Source organism: Triticum urartu, chromosome 2A (assembly GCF_056163025.1).
Source record: "Triticum urartu cultivar PI428250 chromosome 2A, HENAU_Tu73, whole genome shotgun sequence".
Lineage (NCBI taxonomy): Eukaryota > Viridiplantae > Streptophyta > Magnoliopsida > Poales > Poaceae > Triticum > Triticum urartu.
The window spans coordinates 684,600,231-684,622,811 of NC_141874.1; the positions used below are offsets into that span (position 1 = coordinate 684,600,231).

The 22,581-nt window shown below is 46.4% G+C and overlaps 4 protein-coding genes and 1 non-coding gene across 18 annotated transcripts; 3 read left to right on the top strand and 2 right to left on the bottom strand.

Annotated features, from left to right (window-relative positions):
• The first annotated feature begins 3,131 nt into the window (after window positions 1–3,131).
• Window positions 3,132–3,680, top strand: LOC147986719 (putative B3 domain-containing protein Os03g0621600). Its single transcript, XM_087544902.1, has one exon. It carries the CDS (start codon window positions 3,150–3,152, stop codon window positions 3,678–3,680), a length of 531 nt encoding a protein of 176 aa, XP_087401028.1. The 5' UTR covers window positions 3,132–3,149.
• Window positions 3,681–6,279: 2,599 nt separating this feature from the next.
• Window positions 6,280–10,228, top strand: LOC125539714 (putative UDP-arabinose 4-epimerase 2). The gene is made up of 11 exons (XM_048703226.2): window positions 6,280–6,430; window positions 6,663–6,799; window positions 7,185–7,309; window positions 7,934–8,047; window positions 8,136–8,243; window positions 8,338–8,429; window positions 8,730–8,871; window positions 8,955–9,049; window positions 9,120–9,249; window positions 9,342–9,486; window positions 9,605–10,228. The coding sequence occupies exons 2-11, from the start codon at window positions 6,739–6,741 to the stop codon at window positions 9,829–9,831; spliced, it is 1,239 nt and encodes a 412-aa protein (XP_048559183.2). The 5' UTR covers window positions 6,280–6,430; window positions 6,663–6,738; the 3' UTR covers window positions 9,832–10,228.
• Window positions 10,229–13,249: 3,021 nt separating this feature from the next.
• Window positions 13,250–13,335, bottom strand: TRNAY-GUA (transfer RNA tyrosine (anticodon GUA)). The gene is given in 2 exon segments: window positions 13,250–13,285; window positions 13,299–13,335. It is a non-coding gene; the product is annotated as a tRNA-Tyr (tRNA).
• A 562-nt stretch (window positions 13,336–13,897) lies between these two features.
• On the top strand, window positions 13,898–14,474 carry LOC125539717 (uncharacterized). The gene has a single exon (XM_048703229.2). It carries the CDS (start codon window positions 13,985–13,987, stop codon window positions 14,219–14,221), a length of 237 nt encoding a protein of 78 aa, XP_048559186.2. The 5' UTR covers window positions 13,898–13,984; the 3' UTR covers window positions 14,222–14,474.
• A 2,278-nt stretch (window positions 14,475–16,752) lies between these two features.
• On the bottom strand, window positions 16,753–20,554 carry LOC125539716 (uncharacterized). Of its 14 annotated transcripts, XM_087544910.1 has the most exons (10): window positions 20,147–20,554; window positions 19,976–20,051; window positions 19,744–19,817; window positions 19,402–19,454; window positions 19,192–19,314; window positions 18,352–18,453; window positions 17,457–17,526; window positions 17,275–17,367; window positions 17,111–17,200; window positions 16,753–17,033 (listed from the first exon to the last, which is right to left on the bottom strand). In XM_087544910.1, the coding sequence occupies exons 1-5, from the start codon at window positions 20,276–20,278 to the stop codon at window positions 19,305–19,307; spliced, it is 345 nt and encodes a 114-aa protein (XP_087401036.1). In that variant the 5' UTR covers window positions 20,279–20,554; the 3' UTR covers window positions 16,753–17,033; window positions 17,111–17,200; window positions 17,275–17,367; window positions 17,457–17,526; window positions 18,352–18,453; window positions 19,192–19,304. The 14 variants fall into 14 exon arrangements, 8 of the variants coding, with proteins under 8 accessions (XP_087401036.1, XP_087401030.1, XP_087401029.1 ...); XR_015617401.1 differs by lacking the exon at window positions 19,192–19,314 and having other exon boundaries at window positions 19,933–20,062; XR_015617399.1 differs by having other exon boundaries at window positions 18,352–19,314; window positions 19,933–20,062.
• Between the last annotated feature and the right edge of the window lie 2,027 nt (window positions 20,555–22,581).

A 22,581-nucleotide genomic window follows, 5' to 3' on the forward strand; every position in this document is an offset into this window, starting at 1 on the left:
GGGAGGTCTGCTCCTCAATTCGAAAGAAAAAGAGAACAGATCATAGAAGCTCTCGTTGGTACCGTTGATTTTGACCAAAACTTCTCTCGTGTCTTCTTTTTGAGCCGTAGGAGTGAAAGACGGACTGATGTGCACGGTGTGGTAAAAGGAGATCACGTGAGCCTTAATTTGACGCCACACTCGTACCGTGTAAAATACGACCGGTCAACTGGCCCGCGCATGATTGAAGTCTCGAATCGGATCCATCCAGAGAGTGGAACTAGAATTCAAACTGCATCCTGCGGCCACGCGGTGCGATTCCTTCCCAGCAACCAAGATGATCAGTATTTGGCTAGTGATGGTGGCGACGATGATGATCAGTTGCTGTCAGTCACTGAAGCCGATGCGGCAAGCGGCATGGACCAGACGACACGGACGGGTGCTAGCTGCCGAAGCCTCGCCGCTGTGTGTACTCTTGAGACGGAGTTGCAGGTGCAGGAAATTAGGCCAAGTTCGTTCCAGCCGTCACGTCCGGGATCCGGCCGGCGTCCTGGCCCCGAGACGCGACACCGCACCCAACTCCGGTGCCGGTGCGTTCGTCACCGTAAGTACTTGTCCTTCCTCGTAGACACGCACCAGCACCACCGCTCGATGGTGTTGGCACCGTTGAGTTTGACCAAACCCCTCTACTTAATTTCCTGCCTGGTTCGGTCCAGACCAAATCGAGCTAGCTAGAGGTTAAACAAAGATGAGCAGCCCGGCACGGGTTAGAAAAGTGTTAGGCGGGCAGGCAACCACGATGCGATCTGCTTGCAGGTGCATGCTCAGCACAGCACATCACATCACGGTCTGCGTCTGGGCAAGAAAGATTCCCGGCAACCAGACGCCCGGTAGAGGCGGACTATTCAAGTACTCCCTTCGTTCTAAAATGTATTGCTTTCTTTATCTGTGTGCTTCAACTTTGACCGTAAATTTAATTACCAAGACTGATTACGGCGGAAGCAAAAATTATATCAGTGAATTCGTATTCCAACGAAGTTTTTAATTGTATTTTTTTTCTTCCGCCGGAGTTGGTCTCGTTGGTTAAATTTATGGTCAAAGTTGAACCTCGGGAAGCGCGGGCGCACTATATTTTAAAATGGAGGGAGTATAGCTACTAGCTCAGGAAGGTTAGGTCCAATCTCAATCTCAATCCCACACGCGGCGCAAGTGTTGACCCGGCCTCCCCTCTCGGCCTGGATCCGCCAATCACCGCCTGCTCGCTCGCTTGTCCTAATCACACTAGAGATTTTCTTTCTACGAGAAGTACATAATTTAACAACCTCTACTGTTTGCTAGTGGAGTACCGACGTTCGGTTCGATCCGCCGGAGCCGGTCTATTGCAGACACAGTAGGAGTACTGCTTTGAGTACGACTGTTTTCAATGTATTCTAAGCATGATTTACGAGTACGGCCATGATTTCTAAGAAACGCCTCTGATTTGGCCGACGTTGCATTGGCAATTGGCTGTGGCTGGGCTGGTGAGGACATGCAGCAGACCCCGCCGCGTACAAGGGGGAAAGCTTTGACCCGCACCAATGGTGGCTGGCTTTCACGCGGCCAAGCTATCCAGCCAGCCAGGGAACAAACCAAAAACCAGCGTACGAAGAGCACTAGCTACAGCTTTACTTTAGCCGTTTAGCGGGACTGCTGCCACTTTGCTTGCGATTTTTACAACCAATCCTACTACGTGCTACCGAAAACAAATATGTACATAGGGCGTGTTTGGTTACCCGTATGCAGCCCAACCAAGCCCACGCGGGATGTACGCGGCCTGTTTGATAGCCCGCATATATTATTGGACCTGTATCGCACGCTTCTTAAAGCACCTCAGGGCCTGGCTCACTGGAAACGCACGAATCGGCAGTTTCTCCAGGGCCAGGCCCGAGCGGTGCACGTGGGCGGGCACGGCTGCACGTGCGTGGCCACCCTCGAGAAGCCGCGTTGCTTCCCGAAGCACCGACATTTATTAGCCTCGCCGCTCCTCACCGCTCCCTCTCCCCACTCTTCCTCAATCTCTCAACTCTCACCGGCGGCGGATCGGAGCAGAGGAAGAAGACCACCGGACTCCATCACCGGCGGCGGCGGATCGGAGCAGAGGAAGAAGACCACCGGACTCCATCAATGGCGGTAAGCACTTCTCTCTCTTCGACATGCACGCTAGATTCGATCCACGGCGGAGGGGAATGGGGAATAGAGGTAGATAAGCATAGGGGTAGTTCATACTAGTTCATAGCAGTTCATACGAGTTCATACATGCAAGATCGGAATGCATAAGGTAGATTTCGGGATTGGGGGATAGGGGAATAGGGGGAAAGGGGGTACACAACGGACACCGGCTGACCGCGGCGGCCGTCACCGGCGTGCGGAGCGGCTGGTCGAGCCGCTGGCCTTCATCTTCTTCTTCATCGTCGTGCGGGCCGGCGGGTCGTCCTCGTCGTCCTCGGCGGAGTCGAGGTCGATCTGCCAGGTAGGACGGACTGGCTCCGGCGCCCTAGCTGGCATGTGCACCGTCTCTTCTTCCTCCTCCTTAGTCTCCCCGCCGATGACCGTCGGCGGCGCGATAGCCGTCTCCCAGTACACTGCGGCACGGCGGTCATTAGGAGCCCAGTAGGTCTTGTACTTGCACCACTTCTTCCTCTATTTAGGGTCGTCGGAGACGACCTGATTCATGGCCCAGCGAATGATGTCAACTGCCATCGCGCCCTTCGCTGGGTCAGGAATCAACGTCTGCAGCTCTTCTTTAGTGGCCTTCATGAGCACGGCATTAGATTCGTTCTGCATGTCCGGCATGGAGCCGAAGTTCGAGCACACCTCCATGGTGTTCTCGAACTTGGTCCGGTCACCAGCCGTCCACTCGAGGAAGAAGACCCTCTAGCCAATACCCCAAGGGAAGTGGTTGGCGTTGGAGCTGGAGCTAGAGCTCATGGCGATGGGGAGGAGGAAGGTTGACAGTGAGAGAAGAGAGGGAGTGGGTAAATAGTGGTGGGCAGGGTGAGTAAATATAGGGGGATGGAGAGAAAGAGAAGAGTGACAGTCATGTCGTTTTAACTACAAACTCTTGAATTAGCCATGAACTCTGTGCAATGCCTGACTCCATGACTTGTGTGCAGATCGAGGATAACAATGAGATGGGCACGGAGGTGCTCCCGGCCGTTGACAGCAAGGGCAAGCAGCCCCTTCACCCAATGCCCGACGAGGTTGAGCTCCCGCCCACCGCGGAGGAAGACCCGAAGACGCCTGAGGGTGGCGGCGATGAGGGCATGGAGGAGCCCCCCAGCAACAAGCGCCGCAACTACGGCCACTACCATCAGGAGGATGGCCCAACTCACTTCTGCAAGGTCATCCTTGCACCGAAGCTTGAGTGCATCCCCATGCCCCTGGACTTCACCAAGCACTTCGTCGCGGTGCCAACGGAGTTCAAGCTCAGAAACAACACTGGCTGCTCCTGGAAGGTGGCGGTCAAGCTGATGAACGGTAAGGTGACCCTGGATCAGGGTTGGGCCACCTACGCAGCCGTTCATCAGATCAAGATCGGCTACATGGTGACGTTCAAGCTCCTCACTCCCGACACCCTCAAGGTCATCATCTTCGACGACGATGTCATTGAGGTCGTCAACAAGTGCGGGAAGCATGACGAAGCCTTCGCCGCCAAGGAGTAGGGCCGGGCCATCTCTTTCGAGCGTACTATCGAGTCTGCTTTGAACATGTTTATAGTTTATGCGTTGAACTGTTATATCTGTGGTACTGCTTATATCTGAATTATGCTAGTTGATGCTCTGTTTATACTCTGTTGTGCTTATGATGTGTGCTGCCGAAGTGTGGTGGTAACTTCACCAACTAGCCAAAGAGGTTACCACACATCAGGCCTTGCATACAACCAAACACCATGTCTTGAGTTTGTGGACTAACATGCAGGCAACCAAACACCAGACAGTGTGGTTCAGCCCATGCAGGTAAGAGGGCATGCAGGTAACCAAACAACATGCATATGGTGCATTTGCATAGCTAGATTGAATGAAGAAGTATATGCAATGCGGGTATTGTAGCGCACGGCAACCAAACACGTCCCTAGTGTAGCATAGTAGGAAGCCGGTGTAGGCGACCAGCACAGCACCCGAACCATGTGACACATCTTCACTTCTGTCGGCGTCGGCGACCTGAGAGCGTGCGCCTGTCTCGTGTACACATCCAGGTTTGCCGTTTTTTCTAGCGCGCATGTTCGCTTCCTAGGAGATCTGGTTCCCAGCACTACGCAGCTGCCATGCTACTATTCTTTACAAATTTCTTCATGACTAGTCAGGGTCAGTCTAAAAACGGGCGGAGCTTTGAACATGGAGCAGTATACATCTCTACGTTCATGTGCATTTTTTTCAGAATTTTTTGAAACTTCAAAATATGATTTTCGATTTTATTTTATTTTTCAAAAAAGAGCTCAAGCTCAAAAAATCCACTATCATTGTACGGTGCGCCGTATGTGATCGGAGTATACATGTTAACCACGCAATGACTATTTCAGCCCACATGATTCAAACTCAAGTCTGTCGAGGGACACCACCCTGTTCTCGGCACTTGGCTAGGAGCCCATCCACTTAATCACACAATATGTGTGGGTGTTTGCTTATAGTGTGCTTGTGATGGTGTGAAATACTATCTTTTAAACACGAAAACTTGAATGAAGCACGATCATTCGCGAGATAACTAGCCCTAGGGTTGCGTCTGTCCCAACACAGTCTTTCTCCTACCATTCTGTCGCCCTAACTTCCATCGCCAATGCTCTACCCTTTCCGTCACAACCTTGCTTCACCGCTACCGCTTTGTCCCCTCTCGTCCTACACCCATGAAACGTGGACAACCATCTATCTGCATCAATGCGGAGCTTAGTACAAGTTTGAGGGGGCCATGCCCCCCCCCCCACCCAGTCTTAGGCAGAACTATGTAGAAAAATTATTATGCAGGGATTATATTAGGAAAAAGGTAAGATCTTGGCCCATCTGGCACTTCATAATTTTGTACCCGGGTAGTCACCACCGAGAAGGAAGTGGAGTTAGAAGGGGAGCAACCGATTCCTCTCCATAGGCATAGATTTGTGACGGTTGCGTTCCACTCGGGTGAGCCGACAGAGCGCGAGAGATCCCTCATGACGGATTCCTGCATTCTGTTTAGAGACAGGGGTGGGTTGCCGGCAGCGGCGGCGAACGCATAGTGGCACAACAAGGTGAAGAAGGAGAAGAACGGTGGAGGCATCGAGAAGACATGGGTATAGGAGCAGGAACAATAACTCTTCCTGTCCCCCATGGCCGGTGATCCTCGGCCTTTTCTCTTGATTCAATTGGCTCCCTGCTGATCTTGACCGGTTGGAGCAATAAGCAAAAGGCACTCCCCTAGGCTTCGGGTTTCTCAGCGGTCATGGCTGTGTGGCGCTCCCTCCCTCGGCTTTTGGTCGACATTTGAGGATTCAAGACGAGGGTTGTAGAGAGAGAAAGGGGAGACTCCAGTGTCCATTCTTACTTGCGAGAGGGGGAGAATGAGTGGTGGGAGCCCATCCACTTAATACACAATATGTTCGGGTGTTGCTTACAGTGTGCTTGTGTTCGTGTGAAAACTTGAATGAAGCATGATCATTCGCGAGATAGCTGGCCCTAGGGTTGCCTTTTCTCAACATTCTTTCCCTCCTCCTCCTCTCGTCGCACCTTCCATCGCATCGCTCTACTCTTTCCACCAGTACCTTGCTTCACTGCCATCGTTTCTTCTCCTCTCGTCCTACACCCATGTCACCATTAAACGTCGGCAACCATATGTCCGCATTGTCACCTCTGGAAAAAAGGTGGAACCGCCTTGCCGGTACCACCCCACCGACCATCTGCCCCCCCCCCCCCCCCCACCCCCTTGATGTCCATCCCTTTTCTCTGTCTGACGACGATAAGCCGATGTTGCTAACCCCCCCCCCCCCCCCCCCCTTCCTCGCACCCTTCCTCCTTGTGCTGTTTTCAGTTTCCCTCCCACTCCATGTATTTTCTCCACATAGTGATTGCATCTGAACCGCATAATGTTGCATCCCACGGTTGCCAAGCACTTCACCCCTTAGAAACCGGGGGTGAACGTTCGTTACCTAGACCTTCCATTTAAACAATTGCCTCCAACTAAAATACTCCCGGTCTACAGAAAAGAACCGTATTTAAATACGCGAGAATCCAGCCAGCGAGCGAGCCATATGCAGAAGATTCCTATAAATCGGCGCTCATGACTCGGTAAATAGAAACTCCCCGACGACTTGCTCCCCCCCCCCCCCCCCCCCTCTCACTTCCCTCCCCCATCTCGGACCGTTGCACACCGATCTCGCGCCGGCCCCCAAATCGCCGGCGAAGCCCGCCTCCGCCTCCGTCCCCCGCCGCGCCGATCTGCTCGCAAGGTGAGTTCCCTGGCTCAGTTCCTCTCTCCTCCGGTCAAGGATTGATTTGGGTTCCTGCCACCACGCTTCCCTCGCCTTCCCCTGTTTCTCGCCTTGCTTTCCGCGTGATTTATTCCGTCGGCGAGCTGCACTGCAGCTGTTTCAGAGTTTTCCCTTCTTGTGAGGCCAATTTGGCGATGTCTCTGCTCTTTGTTCTTGCGAATAATCGTGCGTGGCCCTGTTGCCGGTGCAGATTCGTCGGCCGGAGGAGGAGGAGGAGGGGAGGAAGTTGAGTTCTTGTTGGTTTCTTCCGCGGGAGCCGACCGCACATGCCAACAACCCCCCGGAGCAGAAGCCAAGCTAGGACCACCAGGTCTTGGATCTTGTCAGGTACAACATCATTTCTTCCTCAGTTCATGGTTTTCTGCTAGTACTTTTATTTTTCACTTTACCATTTTTGGGCCTGTTTTCAACTTTTCATTGACCCGGTTACCACCAGGGAATGAAACTTGAATGCTACAGTCATACAGACCAAATGTTTGACCTTGATAGTTATTGCAGGCTGCGGCACGAAAGCGTCTGTTCATGGTCAAATGTTGTACACACATGCCATTAATATCATAGGAGTTTCTGATTATGTGATTGTACTTCTGCGAAATTTATAGGCTGTTCAAATTTACTGAAACCTATGCTATGAGTGCCAGAACATGTAGTTGGGGCTAGGACACTATGACTTTGCTGGCACAACTTTGAATTCGGCGCATCATTTTTGCAGGCATGGACTTCGGCGACACGAGACGCAAGCCTAATTACGCGGGAAAGATCGCGGTGGCTGCTGCCCTCACTGTCATGTGCATAATTGTGTTGAAACAGTCTCCTGGTTTTGGCGGTACTAGCGTGGTATGTGCTAACCTCTCACCAACTGGCCTATGTCACTGTCACTTGATGATGAGTTGGCATTGTCCTGATTCCTTCTTTCTGGCTTGATTTTAATGTTATGACTCAAGTTCCACATGGTGCACTAGTATACTGATTCCATGACAAAAAGGGCCAGTAAGGCAGCTAGAGGGAACATGCCATTCGGCCATCTAATTTGATGGAACAGTTCATTCTTCTTCTTTCAGCTGAGGTTATCGTGGGAATGCTATGTCGCTGTCACTTGCTGATGAGTTGGCACTGTCATGTTCCTTCTTTCCGGCTTAATTTTAATGTTATCACTCAAGTTCCACATGGAGCACTAATATATTGATTTCATGACAAAAAGGGCCAGTAAGGCAATTTGATGGATCATTTCATTCTGCCATCTAATTTGACGAACAGTTCATTATTCTTCTTCGAGCTGAGATTATTTTAGAATACTTTGTTGCATCATCTGTTCTAGATAAACTATAGTCATTATTCCATCAGATGCAAGCGATTTCGTACAGACATTTCAGATTGCCATCTAATCTAGGAGTTTACAGTTATTTACTCCTGCAACTCCACTCTTTCAAACTGGAGTTGATGCATCTACATGTGCTGCAGTTCTCTCGCCATGAAACTGGGGTGACTCATGTGCTGGTGACTGGAGGTGCTGGATACATTGGCTCACATGCTACTCTTCGTCTCCTTACGGACAACTACCGAGTTACCATTGTGGTAAATTCCTTATTCCCTGTTTATATTTGTAGTTCTTATGCTATAAGAGCTTTGGTAGTGAGAGACTTATGCCATCTGATATTCACAGGATAACCTTTCAAGGGGGAACATGGGAGCTGTCAGAGCTCTTCAGAGGCTGTTTCCAGAGCCTGGGAGGCTTCAGTTTATATACACTGATTTAGGCGATCCGAAAGCTGTATCCTTTGTCCTTACAAAAATAACTTAGATCACCATATATATCTTCCATGCATGCATTTGCGAAATGTGTTTTGCACTTAACCGACAATCAGGTCAACAAAATGTTTTCGGAGAACGCGTTTGATGCTGTTATGCACTTCGCTGCTGTTGCTTATGTTGGTGAGAGCACGCAAGAGCCACTAAGGTACAGTTTTTATTTTAGGCATGTGGTGTGTCAGTGTCCTTGTATTGCTCGAACTATTTAGAAAGCTAGGCACTAAATAGCTCTACGTAAATACAGGTCATTGATACTGTGTATCTCCTGTGTAATATGTAGGCTGCAAATTACCTGTGTTTTCCATACAAACTGCCAAATATGGCAATCTGTTGATACTATTATAGCATTAAATGAAAAATAAATTAGAATAAGGCTCATCCATTTTTGTCATTCTTGACAGCTCATCGTTAAATATTGAATGCTAATATTGACAGTCTGATATAACAGGTACTACCACAACATAACATCAAATACGTTGACAGTGCTCGAGGCAATGGCAGCACATAATGTAAAAACTCTGATTTACTCGAGTACTTGTGCAACATATGGTGAACCTGACACAATGCCTATTGTAGAGACAACTCCTCAGGTTGGTCCTTGGTGCCTGAACTTCTCTTTTTCGACAGTTTACTTTAGGTTAATGATCTGTAAATAACTCGTGTTGCCACATAGATACCTATCAATCCATACGGGAAGGCAAAAAAGATGTCCGAGGACATCATTCTAGATTTCTCAAAGAAATCTAACATGGCTGTGATGATCTTAAGGTTTGTCTCTCCTACCCGAGATAAAATATGTAATCCTTAGGAAACCCACTTATGGTTTCTTTTGAATTAGATACTTCAATGTGATTGGATCAGACCCGGAGGGACGCCTCGGGGAAGCTCCAAGGCCTGAACTGCGTGAGCATGGAAGGATTTCTGGTGCGTGTTTTGACGCAGCATCAGGAATCATTCCAGGGCTAAAGGTACTCATATTGACGTGCATAATCTAGCATCCATCACTTTGACATTATTACATAATAATCACAGTATATGACTTTCGATCTGCCCCCTTCAGGTTCGAGGAACAGACTACCCTACTGCTGATGGAACTTGCGTAAGAGACTACATCGATGTCACAGATCTTGTTGATGCTCATGTCAAAGCTCTTGGTAAAGCCGAGCCTAACAAAGTTGGAATCTACAATGTCGGCACAGGGAAAGGTTGTTGAAAGATTTATAATCATGCCGTGCGGTTTGTCCGCACGTGAATACCCTAAATCTATTTAAGACCACACACTCGCTTGTTTCTGAACTTGTATCCTGTTGATGTTTTCATCAGGTAGGTCAGTGAAGGAGTTTGTAGAAGCGTGCAAGAAGGCAACCGGAGCCACCATCAAGGTTGACTACCTCGACCGGAGGCCCGGGGACTACGCCGAAGTATACAGCAACCCGGCCAAGATCCGCGACGAGCTGAACTGGACAGCCGAACACACAGACCTCCGCGAGAGCCTTGCGACGGCCTGGAAATGGCAGAAGGCGCACCCGCGTGGATACGGGTCGGCCTGATCCGGTGCTCGGTAGGTTCAACAGAAGTTCGCCAACACAGACCCACGGGTCCATGTGCAGTGATATAGCCTTGAGAACACTGGTCCTTTCGCCGTAGACACGTAGCAGGCAGCCACAGAAGGATAGTGATGTTATTTCGCAGCACCTGGAAGAAGAAGATACAGAGAGAATGGCCTGCCTGGCTTAGAAGAAACCATCATATATATTATAGGTTTTTCCTTTTCGTTGTTGACATTTAATTTATTTTGCTGTTCGTTGGCTGAGGCATAATATATGACACAAATACGGAGTGGTGCTGTAGACAAGTAGATCGATCTTATGTACGAGGTACGATGTGAAGTTATGAACCATCACGGTGGATGGATGGAATGATACGAATAAGCAGTTATTTGAACAAGCTTTCTGTGGTAAATCCAAATAGTACAATCGTTGCTCACTTCACTTCACCAGGCCAGTCAGGAAACAAGTGCTACTGGTTTTGCATTTTTTTTCGCAGGAAAGGCTGAAATTTGGAGGCCCAGTGTCAACATTTTGTTATCTATACATAAATATATTGTTGCTTGTTCAAATAATTTTGGGAGCTTCTCTAGAAAAATACTAATAATTCCGAGCTGTAAGCCTCTTGATTCGTACTTACATTCAACAACTTTCGAAAAGGAAAAAAAAAACCAGCTGCCTGAAACAAAGGTTCTTGACCGAATTTCGCATATTCTCAGCGGATCATGGTTTCTTCTCCACGGGAGGAGTCATTCGCATCCGAAAACCTCTGCCATTACGAATGGTGGCCAGTGCCCAGTGACGAGCTATCTGCAGAAAAACATGGGAAGGTAGTTGAAGCTGCGGCAAATGCAGGGACGCCTGCAGGCAACATGGGAAGATAGTTGAAGCTGAGGCAAATGCAGAAGAAACGCCTGCAGATAAAAAGCCTGCACATGAATAGTTACTTCCCATATCGCGGTGTCCCATGAAGGAGTTATCCAGGCCATGCACAACAAACAATCTGTTGTTTTGCGTCTGCCTGAATTTGATCAAGTACAGAAAGAAATTTATATTATGGAACGGAGCAAGTATTCTACAATGCAAATGTTAAAAAAATATACAAAAAGAAGTCTGTGGGCTATTTTTACTACTATGCAAATGTTCAAAACAAAAAATATACAAAAAGATGTCCGAGCTGTAAGCCTCTTGATTCGTACTTACATTCAACAACTTTCGAAAAGGAAAAAAAAACCAGCTGCCTGAAACAAAGGTTCTTGACCGAATTTCGCATATTCTCAGCGGATCATGGTTTCTTCTCCACGGGAGGAGTCATTCGCATCCGAAAACCTCTGCCATTACGAATGGTGGCCAGTGCCCAGTGACGAGCTATCTGCAGAAAAACATGGGAAGGTAGTTGAAGCTGCGGCAAATGCAGGGACGCCTGCAGGCAACATGGGAAGATAGTTGAAGCTGAGGCAAATGCAGAAGAAACGCCTGCAGATAAAAAGCCTGCACATGAATAGTTACTTCCCATATCGCGGTGTCCCATGAAGGAGTTATCCAGGCCATGCACAACAAACAATCTATTGTTTTGCGTCTGCCTGAATTTGATCAAGTACAGAAAGAAATTTATATTATGGAACGGAGCAAGTATTCTACAATGCAAATGTTAAAAAAATATACAAAAAGAAGTCTGTGGGCTATTTTTACTACTATGCAAATGTTCAAAACAAAAAATATACAAAAAGATGTCCGAGCTGTAAGCCTCTTGATTCGTACTTACATTCAACAACTTTCGAAAAGGAAAAAAAAAACCAGCTGCCTGAAACAAAGGTTCTTGACCGAATTTCGCATATTCTCAGCGGATCATGGTTTCTTCTCCACGGGAGGAGTCATTCGCATCCGAAAACCTCTGCCATTACGAATGGTGGCCAGTGCCCAGTGACGAGCTATCTGCAGAAAAACATGGGAAGGTAGTTGAAGCTGCGGCAAATGCAGGGACGCCTGCAGGCAACATGGGAAGATAGTTGAAGCTGAGGCAAATGCAGAAGAAACGCCTGCAGATAAAAAGCCTGCACATGAATAGTTACTTCCCATATCGCGGTGTCCCATGAAGGAGTTATCCAGGCCATGCACAACAAACAATCTGTTGTTTTGCGTCTGCCTGAATTTGATCAAGTACAGAAAGAAATTTATATTATGGAACGGAGCAAGTATTCTACAATGCAAATGTTAAAAAAATATACAAAAAGAAGTCTGTGGGCTATTTTTACTACTATGCAAATGTTCAAAACAAAAAATATACAAAAAGATGTCCGAGCTGTAAGCCTCTTGATTCGTACTTACATTCAACAACTTTCGAAAAGGAAAAAAAAAACCAGCTGCCTGAAACAAAGGTTCTTGACCGAATTTCGCATATTCTCAGCGGATCATGGTTTCTTCTCCACGGGAGGAGTCATTCGCATCCGAAAACCTCTGCCATTACGAATGGTGGCCAGTGCCCAGTGACGAGCTATCTGCAGAAAAACATGGGAAGGTAGTTGAAGCTGCGGCAAATGCAGGGACGCCTGCAGGCAACATGGGAAGATAGTTGAAGCTGAGGCAAATGCAGAAGAAACGCCTGCAGATAAAAAGCCTGCACATGAATAGTTACTTCCCATATCGCGGTGTCCCATGAAGGAGTTATCCAGGCCATGCACAACAAACAATCTGTTGTTTTGCGTCTGCCTGAATTTGATCAAGTACAGAAAGAAATTTATATTATGGAACGGAGCAAGTATTCTACAATGCAAATGTTAAAAAAATATACAAAAAGAAGTCTGTGGGCTATTTTTACTACTATGCAAATGTTCAAAACAAAAAATATACAAAAAGATGTCCGAGCTGTAAGCCTCTTGATTCGTACTTACATTCAACAACTTTCGAAAAGGAAAAAAAAACCAGCTGCCTGAAACAAAGGTTCTTGACCGAATTTCGCATATTCTCAGCGGATCATGGTTTCTTCTCCACGGGAGGAGTCATTCGCATCCGAAAACCTCTGCCATTACGAATGGTGGCCAGTGCCCAGTGACGAGCTATCTGCAGAAAAACATGGGAAGGTAGTTGAAGCTGCGGCAAATGCAGGGACGCCTGCAGGCAACATGGGAAGATAGTTGAAGCTGAGGCAAATGCAGAAGAAACGCCTGCAGATAAAAAGCCTGCACATGAATAGTTACTTCCCATATCGCGGTGTCCCATGAAGGAGTTATCCAGGCCATGCACAACAAACAATCTGTTGTTTTGCGTCTGCCTGAATTTGATCAAGTACAGAAAGAAATTTATATTATGGAACGGAGCAAGTATTCTACAATGCAAATGTTAAAAAAATATACAAAAAGAAGTCTGTGGGCTATTTTTACTACTATGCAAATGTTCAAAACAAAAAATATACAAAAAGATGTCCGACCTGCCGGATTCGAACCAGCGACCTAAGGATTTATCTGCAAATACTACAGTCCTCCGCTCTACCAACTGAGCTAAGGTCGGCTTGTGATTGGAAGTGGAAATAAATTCTATATGTTCTTATTTTCGCATACTTTTTTTTCTCTGCAATGAAGATTTTACCATGATCCAAAATTTTCCGTCTACCCAACGCGCAACACTCATTTGTTTGCCCGACTGATGTGGTATTGCAGACCTACATTCACATGGCCGGCCGGTAGCTGCGTCGTGGCCACTCACCTCGTCGGTCGTCTCTTAATTTCCCAATCTGCGTACTACCGGCCGGGGGTGCCCGTCGCAAGGTTGCGCAGCACGTCGGCCACGGAGAAGACAAAGGAAGCCATCCGCCCCATTCCTCGCTCCACCGACGTGCACATGCCATTGCCATGCATGCATTCTCTCCCCGCCCGTGAGCCCGCGCACGTCTCATCACGGGCGCCGCCGCGTACCACACCGCCTTCGCCTCGCGCCGCCACCTATGCGCCTCTCCTGACACGTACGTGTTCCCCTGACACGCCGCCCGCTGCACGCCCAGGCGAACAACCAACCGTCTCAAACTCCGGCAACTCGCCTATAAAAGGCAGCGCATCGATCAGCCAAAGCTCATGCAGAGTTGCAGAGCGACACAGCTAGCTACCACACCACGCCAAGGCCCAAGACTATCCCAAAGGTACTTGATCAGCAAAACGCAGCAATGGCGAAGCGTCTGGCCGTCGCGCTCGTGCTGCTGCTGGTGGTGCTCGCGTCCTGCGACGGGAGGGAGCTGAAAGGGAAGGGCGGCGCCGGTGGCGCCGTGGACGAGGTGAAGGACCTGCTGCCCGGCTTGCCGGTGCCGCTGCCGCCTCTGGTGCCCAACCTGCCGCTGCCACCCGTGGTCCCCGGGATCCCTCCCGCTGCCCACGGCTCCGCCGACAACCACAAGTCTCCATGATCATATCATGCCGATCGAGTTCACGCGCCTCTGCATAATGTTTACAGGCTGCGTCCGTAGATCAGCTTGTCGTTTTAGACTCTTATTATAACTAGCTAGCACCGGCCGGAGAAGCAGCACATCGGCGTCGCATCGCTCTTGTCCGTGTGCCTTGATCTGCGCCAACTATCCCTATCCGCCATGTTTCCTCTTAGTTCATGTGTTTAGTTATGTCCCTACTTCGTCGTCAATGTACTACAGTAATACTTTATCAGTGTGACTGTCTTTATGAGTAGACATATATCAAAATATTTCATCATCGATATCATAGTACGTTGTCGCTGTGATCACAAAGTCCCAAGCCCAGAGTTGTGGGATCCGTCTGTACTTCAACATCGATAATACCACATTCACGGGCAAGTTCCAATGGACTTTCACGGGGTGGAGAACCTGCGCTAATCTGATTGCCCCCCGATTTTAAGTGGCGAGGCCGTCCTAATAAACTAAAATCACAGCCATTAATTTTCAGTTAGCCCGTAGAGCCCCCGTAAAGTCCCCCGTGTGTGTAGCATTACTCCTTCAACATGAGCTTTGCTACATCTAAGTGCCATTTGTTACAGAAAGGAGGTTACGGGCTGACATGGCCGAGTTAAAATCAGAGGGTGGGGTCAGGTAAAATCAAGGAGGGATGGATTTGTGGTGGAGAGGAGGATACATCTCCCCGTGAAATCAGTCGTTAGCATTTTGTCCGTAAGTGTAGGATATACACATCATGAAGCACCGGCAAGGCAATGTAACCAAACCATACGATGATAATAATATCTCACAGCATCAAGGGATCAGGTGCAGATATAGGGTGTACGCGCATACATCTAAGGCCGTGCTTGGAATGGATGTATTTTAAAACGAAGGTGTTACACGTGTAACTTACTGACCGTTGTGCAATTCCAGCCGGAAGTGAAATGCCGGCCGCATTTGTGTATTTTTTACGCATTTCTGTTGAGGGTACATTTGGTGATTGTTCATGATGCAAAAATACAACAGACAGAGATAAATTTCTGAACAATACAATGAGATAATTTCTTTTCCTTTTCAAGCCTTCTTAAATTCATCATCTGCTTTCTCATTGTCCTTTCTGGACCTATAAGCAATTTCTTTAAAATGGAGATGAAATTGAATTACATGCACCGCAGGGAGAAAATAGTCAATGAGAGTACAAGAAGATGGCAACGACATACAACCCGCTTGTTTATACAAGGCGGTAGCACTCATCCAATCAGCATTCGACCTTGTAAAGCTCTATTTTGTTCTGCAAACAGTAAAGTTATGATAAAGTAACAACAGTAATAAGTTTACTTAACAATAGTAAAGTTATGATAAAGTAACAACATTATTTATAGACCGAAGGACCAAGGTTGTTTGGGAATTGAAAATCTAGAAGTGAAAAATAAGTGCTTTCTTAGCAAATGGCTCTACAGATTGGCGGTAGAGAGGGATTGGGTTTGGTTACAGTTATTGCGTAATAAGTACTTACATTCCAAAACTCTGGCACAAGTGACGGGACAACTGACCGACTCTTCTTTTTGGAAGGGGCTAATGAGGACAAATGTTTTCTTCTTCAGCAGGAGCAAATTCATTGTGGGGAACGGAAACAACACTAGGTTTTGGGAAGATACACGGGTGGGTGAGACCCCACTAGCCTTGCAGAGTTGCAGTATCCTTTCTTACTAGATCGGGAGCGCGCCTTGGCGCGAGGGTGCCGGTCCTAACGTTGTGGTCAAGTAGTTAATGCTCAAGTTAGTAGGAATTCAACTTTAACATACGCATTCAAACATGATCACAAAATAAAAGAAGAAAAAATCACATGTGATACAAGGAAGACATTATGTAGTTCAACATCGGCATGTGAGATTATTAGGCAGAATTGAGTAGTCACTTGATTTCGAATGGGGAGATGTTCAATTCACCTGCATAGACACATTCATGTCTTAAGAAGTTGAAACTACCCAACTGTGGCCCTATATGTTTATCAAAAAAATAATCTTTGCTTATATATGTTTAGTCAAACGTTTGAAAAGGATTTCTAAATGCAAGCAATGGAGATTAGGGTGTTATCACTTGTCAAGGTCCTGTCACATAGACATGGTTCACTACATGTGATCTAAACCTTCCATTACTTTGTACGGCGGTGTTTTCCAAAAAATTTGATCATACCAAAATAGGCAACAAATGTCATACATGACAGAGCAGTTATAATATCCGCGCAGGGTGCCTGGCTCATTGCGTTGTCCCAGCATTTAATCAAAGTGTTTAGTACTCCCAAAGGGAATTAGACAGATTGGTCACGATGGATTATCTCACTACATCAAGGATGTACCATAAAAAAGGCAGGATAACCAAGTCCAGTACATACAATTTTGTCAAAGTTATATATGCCAAAGGCCAAAGCAATTAGATATACCAAAAGAAAGGCAAACCTGATATATTTATTCAGTAGAACAATTGATCTGGAAGCTCATGAATAAGGGGAAACATATATTGTGTTCCAAAAGTAAATCAAGAACAATGTTGGGTATACCAAAAGCAAGGTGAGTAGGAAATATTTAATCAGTACAACAAATGATCTGGAGGCTCATAATAAAAGAGAAACATTTCTTTGTTCCAAAACTAAGGCAGGACGATCAATTCACATTAAGTTAGATACACAGAGTAGAGTTAGACAACAAAATCAAGCCAGAGCGCATCTATACAGTTCAACTAAAGCATACTATCTGATAACTTCACTTGATTGTCTTCACGTTCGACTTCTCACATGGCACGTCACATGAACTTGCTGTGAGTATTTAGTTTAGCCAATCAAGCCATAGCCAAAAAAATCATGGATAATACGGTTATGTTCTTTTAACTGACCGCTTGTGGATAGTGAGCGATGGTTTGCCCCATAGTTCGCACCATATTGGTCCTATGCGTAAGAGTTCAGTCTAACTTGTGAAGAACAATCTATTGAACAATGGTGCGTAAGAGTTCATTTAACATGCAAAGTATTGAACAATGGCATAAGGCCAGCATGCTACCTCTTGTTAAGGTCCTCTCACAAAGACATGGTTCGCTACATGGAGCTCGACCCCTTGTCTTTTTGGCACGTTGGCGTTTATGGCGGTGCTTACCTGAATATTTGAGACAACCAGCGTCGGATACAACATCGTTAATAGGAATTAGAGACAACGACGCTGGTACTCTATATATACACCCACACCTTCGTCATCACTGATGTAAATAGCGTCGCTGATTATCGCCCATTTCATAATGTGGTTATTACTGGAGTCCTAGTAATTGTGAAAGCAAAAATGCAAGAGAGTGGGATCAACGCAAATCTAGAGAGAAGAGTCCCAACAAAAATAAAATACGGTTACTCTCATAAGTGTTAATGCGCATTTTATTTTGAACATGGTCATATTCAGTGGAGAGGGAGGGAAAAGCAGAGCAAAGAAAATTGGTCAAGCTGAACTGAAATCACATATAAGCAGTACTTATACTTTAACTAAGCACGAAAGGCATTCAACACATTGTAATCTTGAAGCAAAAGTTTTTCGTAGGTAAAACAAATAATTGTTTGTGTCCTAAACCCATCGCGTACAAGAACATGAAAAATAGCAAGTGTTTTGGTATACTGAAGGATGCATCAGCCAAAAGGCTATGACTACTCAGTCTCAGTTTAGTCCAACAACAAATCTAAGTTTCTTTTCTTTCCAGCCAATCACAAGCATCCAAATATATGTGTACCAACATAGTCCAGTATCTTAATAAAAAGGCACTCAAACAACATATACGGATTTAACTCTTTCTCAAAATATTACATGGATTTATCAGTCGATCCACAAGAAGGGTAGCTTTAGAATTTCCGTATCTTATTTTGTTCTTAATGCTAAATCCATTCAAGCTATTTATTTTGTACTATCGATCCAGTAGTCGCTGTACAGAAACATATCTTAATCTTCGTTCTAAATCTATGTTGCATGATGTCACTTGACAGCAGACCTATTCTCACAAGGCACAAATATTTACTGTCTCTAAAATATATATATTGTGCAAACATTGTCAAGGAAAGAGAACAGTAAGCATCACTGAAGTTCTGAATTTAAAATTTCAACCTTGGTGAAATCAGAAATAGCAGAGTCCAGTTCTCTTTGAAATGCATATGCTGTACCTCTCCCAATTGATGTCTCTGGATAAGCTGTACTTTCCTGCCGTATCTGCAAATGTAAATGCAGATTTTCAGGCTCCTTTTCTGATTAGAGAGAATAAGCAAGAAAAACTGATAAAAAAACAGATTATAGGTGACAAAACCTGATAAAACCAAAAAAATAACCTAATAAAAAAAGATTATAGGTAACAAAACCTGGTAAAACTTAATGATGAAATTTGCTTTGAAACAACAGTATCCACATGTAAAAGAAATAGAGACGATATCTACTGAAAGTTCGCTGCAAATGGAAGAACTTTTTTTCATTCAGGTGTTCTTTTGATCATTGGCGTACCTTGGACGATCATTGGCGTACCTTGGCCTCAGAGCAGGGGCTCACTATTTTCTAATTCACTAACAGAACTCCGGACCCAAAATTAGTAAATGGATGTTCTCCAGGTTAGGATACAATACTGCTAACTATATTTGCTACCCCACCTCAACGATCACACCTCAGAACCTGCAACCCGAATGCTCGGAACCGGTTTCGTTTTACTTTGTTACTAATAGTGTGTTAATTCACCACTGTCTAGCCCCTAGCCCTGCACCGTTTTTCATTTTTGATTGTTAATTCACCCATATTATCCTGCACACCAACCCAGCCAAGAAACATAGCCAGCAAACAAAGCAAGAATGTAGAACATGTAGTGTGGTTAACTGATAAGATTGATCAAACACCATTAAAAGACATTCTTAAAAAAATAATGTCAAAGTAGGCAATGAACATGAAGAGTCGGTCAACACTTACGTATAAATTCTAAACATGGGAGAAAAATTAGTTTCATGTGAAAACTGAAGGGAAGGCACATGATGTGAACTTCTGACAATATAAACAATATTCTCATTCATGAAATTCTGAAGTTACCACCGCCTATACGAATAGGATGGCATTGGTTAGGACGTTAGGTACACTGTACTTTCAAAGATGATCGGAAAAAATACAGGATGAGAGAGATACCTTGTCAATTGAACAAGCTCAGCCAAGATAGTTAGATGAGATCTCCTAGTTCTCTACAAAATGCAGGGTGAAAAAAATAAGCAACGCTTGTTATAGTTCTCAATTTCTCAATATGAACCAGAAATGCTAAAATAGCCCATCTGATGCTGAAAAATATACAGACAGATGCATGAGAACCCGTTCCTTAAACAAACAGTATGAGAATGTGACGACAAAACAAATTTTATCCTTATACAAATACTATGAGCATGTAATTCCAAAGTAAACACACACTTTGCCAAAACAATAGAAACAAGATGGGATATAATGCCAAAACTGTAGGATCCAAAAAAAGGCAGTCACCTGCGCAACTAAGCAATGTGAGCTATCCTCGAAGAGCCACAACTTATCCGCTGCAAGAGGAAGAACACTACTGGCTGCAAGAGGAAGAACACTACTGGTCACTAACCAGCAAAACAAATCCTAATAACATCTCTGCCAAACAGGCAAAAATGGACCTAGGTAATCATCAGAATCGGGCAGGGAAGGAACCAGCAAAGGTAGCACAGGGCTAGGAAAGGGACCAGAACAATACACTCTTCAACGGCACGCCGGCGGCCAAGGTGACGGCAAGCAAACCGCACGGCCAAGAGGTCACACCCTCGAACTACCTGCAAGACAACTAATGAAAAGGAAAAGAGGGAAAGTGAGGACCGGCCAGAAGAACGCCTCGAAGGAGCCAAGACGGGATCGCGAGGACCATCACCTGACCGATGACGAGGAGGAGATCACGGTGAAATCCCCTAGTACCCTCGCCGGTGCACCCGGGCTCGAGCTCGGCCATGGCCGCCACCGCGCTAACCAACGCGCCCACATGACCCGGCTTGAGCTCATCCATGGCGGCCGCCGCGCTCACCAATGAGCCGTCACGCCTGGATCCTGCGTGCCCCTCGACCCCGACACCGGATCCGGCACCGCCATGAGCCGCTCGACGCCGAGGGGGAGAGGGCCGAGCAGCGGCGGCTCCCCTTCGGGTGACGCAAGAGGATGAGCGATGGGGGGAGGGGGCCGATGGGAAGGAGGCAGGCGCGGGTCGATGGGGAGGGAGGGAGGCAGGCGCAGACGAGAAAGAGAGGAAGGAGAGGGGACGACGTGATTGTGGGAGGAGCAGGACGGCTAGGTCGTCTCCACGGGAGCGGCTGGCTTTTATATCCCTGGGTCTGAAATGACGAAAATGCCCTCGGCGGGGCAGCGAATATACAGGCCGTGGCACACTGGAAAGGATGCCGACGAACCACACAAGCCACGATCACAGCCACAGTCACTGACGGGCGTGGCCCACCAGCGAGTGACCCCACACGTCACGAGGCAGAAAAGTAATTCCAAAGTAAGAAAAGTCAGTAAAGAAAACCGAATGGAGGCTACTATTCATCACTATTCATTGTAGCAGTGATCCGGGCTTGATCCGACGGCCGATATCATCTGAGGGCGTGATCGTACGGCTCAGAACTCATCAAAAAACTGATCCGACGGCCAGAAATCCCGAGCGGGGAGGAGGCTGGGTGGGCACTGCTATGCTTGTTTCTGGATACAACATTACACAACGGAAAGAAGTATTCGTTAGCATAGTGTTGAGTTCTGTTCCTCTTAACATTCAGTTCAGGCGAACACTAGTGGGTGAATGATGGGATAGATGAGTGCATCCTGTGTGTAGGTTAACGAAGGTAAACCTTTCTGATGCACTGGATACCTTACACTGGAGGTTGTCAGTGTCAGGTGTCTTCTCAGTTAAGTCGATGTATACTGGTTTGATAAACACCGGGCCTATCCCAAGGTCGGTTCACATTTGGAAAATCAAGGTGCCGTTAAAAACCAAGGTATTTATATGGTTTGTGCATAAGGAAGTGATCTTGACAAAGGATAACTTGGTAAAGCAAAGTTGGGAGGGTAGTAAATGATGTTGTTTTTGTGATGAGGACGAAACAATACAACATCTTTTTATACAATGCCCACCGATTCACGTGTCCTTTAACGTATCTCCGCCCGTCACGTTTTCACATTTATTTGAGACTTGGTTAACTGGAGTTGAGTCTAAGGCGGTAGCACATATTCGAGTGAGAGTGTGTGCATTACTTTGGGCCATATGAAATAATCAAAATGATATTGGCTTGAACAGACAAACCATTACAAATTTCTTGCAGATTATCTTCAGGGCGTCTGCCTAGATCTGTACGTGGTCGTTATTAGCCATACGGAGCACAGAGAACTTATGGATATTGGGTGCAACTGCTGAGAGATGGTCGCACTGGATACTTACAACCGGTTTGAATGGCGGTCCAGCAATAGGATAGGTGTCTAGTCATCTTACCATATTTTCGCCGGTTGTGACAACTTTTTTATGAGATTTGTCGGCTTGTTTGAGACATTGTTCTGAACCTGAACCTGAACTTTTTCTTTAATAATATGATTGTGTGCATCAAGAGGTGCAGAAGCCGGGGTATTCCTCATTTTTGGAAAAAAGTAACAACAATAAAAATAGCGGAATCAGCATAGTTAGCAATCAAAACAAAAAATGTCAGCAATTCTTATTATAAGTAGCTGAAAATTGTTAATCAACTGAGAAGAAGAAAAATCTACTGAAAATAACTCGAAGTACCATTTGGTAGTTTGTTTGATGTCGAGGAGACACCTTGAAAGCAGTAAGTTAAAGATTGCATAAGAGGTGTAAACCAAGTTAAATGAACTCATTCATTCAGGAACAGCTGGGTCATTTGGGGCAAGTTGTGTGAAACTCCGAAACCCACTGGCCCAAGCAGCCAAAGCTTATCGCCACCAACCTACTCACAGGTCACAAGCACATATCCAGGAGCCTCCCATCCCATCCTTGATCGAGAAAAGAAAAGGATCTACTGAAGAAACGCAAACCAATTCGACTGCGATGAGATCAGTCGGCACGGATTCACAGCCAAGGGAAGGCATCCGCCCCCCATTCCAATGCACCGACGTTGACACGCCGCCCATACATGCATATGCCTCTCTCCCAGCCCTTGACCGTGTGCTCGAGCAGGAGGGACCCGCGTCTCGCACTCCTACCCATTCTACCCTCCTCTCCTGCGCCGACGACGAACGGCCACCCCGCCTCAGCACCCCCGCCACCCAGTGCAGCTCGCCTATAAGGCCTTCTTTAGTTTATATGATAGA

Coding starts and splice junctions, on each gene's coding strand:
- LOC125539714 (XM_048703226.2), top strand. CDS start 6,739: ATGCCAACAACCCCCCGGAGCAGAAGCCAAGCTAGGACCACCAGGTCT. Junction 8,872..8,954: donor TTGTAGAGACAACTCCTCAG/GTTGGTCCTTGG, acceptor GTTGCCACATAG/ATACCTATCAATCCATACGG. Junction 9,250..9,341: donor GAATCATTCCAGGGCTAAAG/GTACTCATATTG, acceptor TGCCCCCTTCAG/GTTCGAGGAACAGACTACCC.
- LOC125539717 (XM_048703229.2), top strand. CDS start 13,985: ATGGCGAAGCGTCTGGCCGTCGCGCTCGTGCTGCTGCTGGTGGTGCTC.
- LOC147986719 (XM_087544902.1), top strand. CDS start 3,150: ATGGGCACGGAGGTGCTCCCGGCCGTTGACAGCAAGGGCAAGCAGCCC.
- LOC125539716 (XM_087544904.1), bottom strand. CDS start 20,278: ATGGATGAGCTCAAGCCGGGTCATGTGGGCGCGTTGGTTAGCGCGGTG. Junction 20,052..20,146: donor TCCTCCTCGTCATCGGTCAG/GTGATGGTCCTC, acceptor GTTGTCTTGCAG/GTAGTTCGAGGGTGTGACCT. Junction 18,454..19,401: donor GAGCTTGTTCAATTGACAAG/GTATCTCTCTCA, acceptor TTACATTTGCAG/ATACGGCAGGAAAGTACAGC.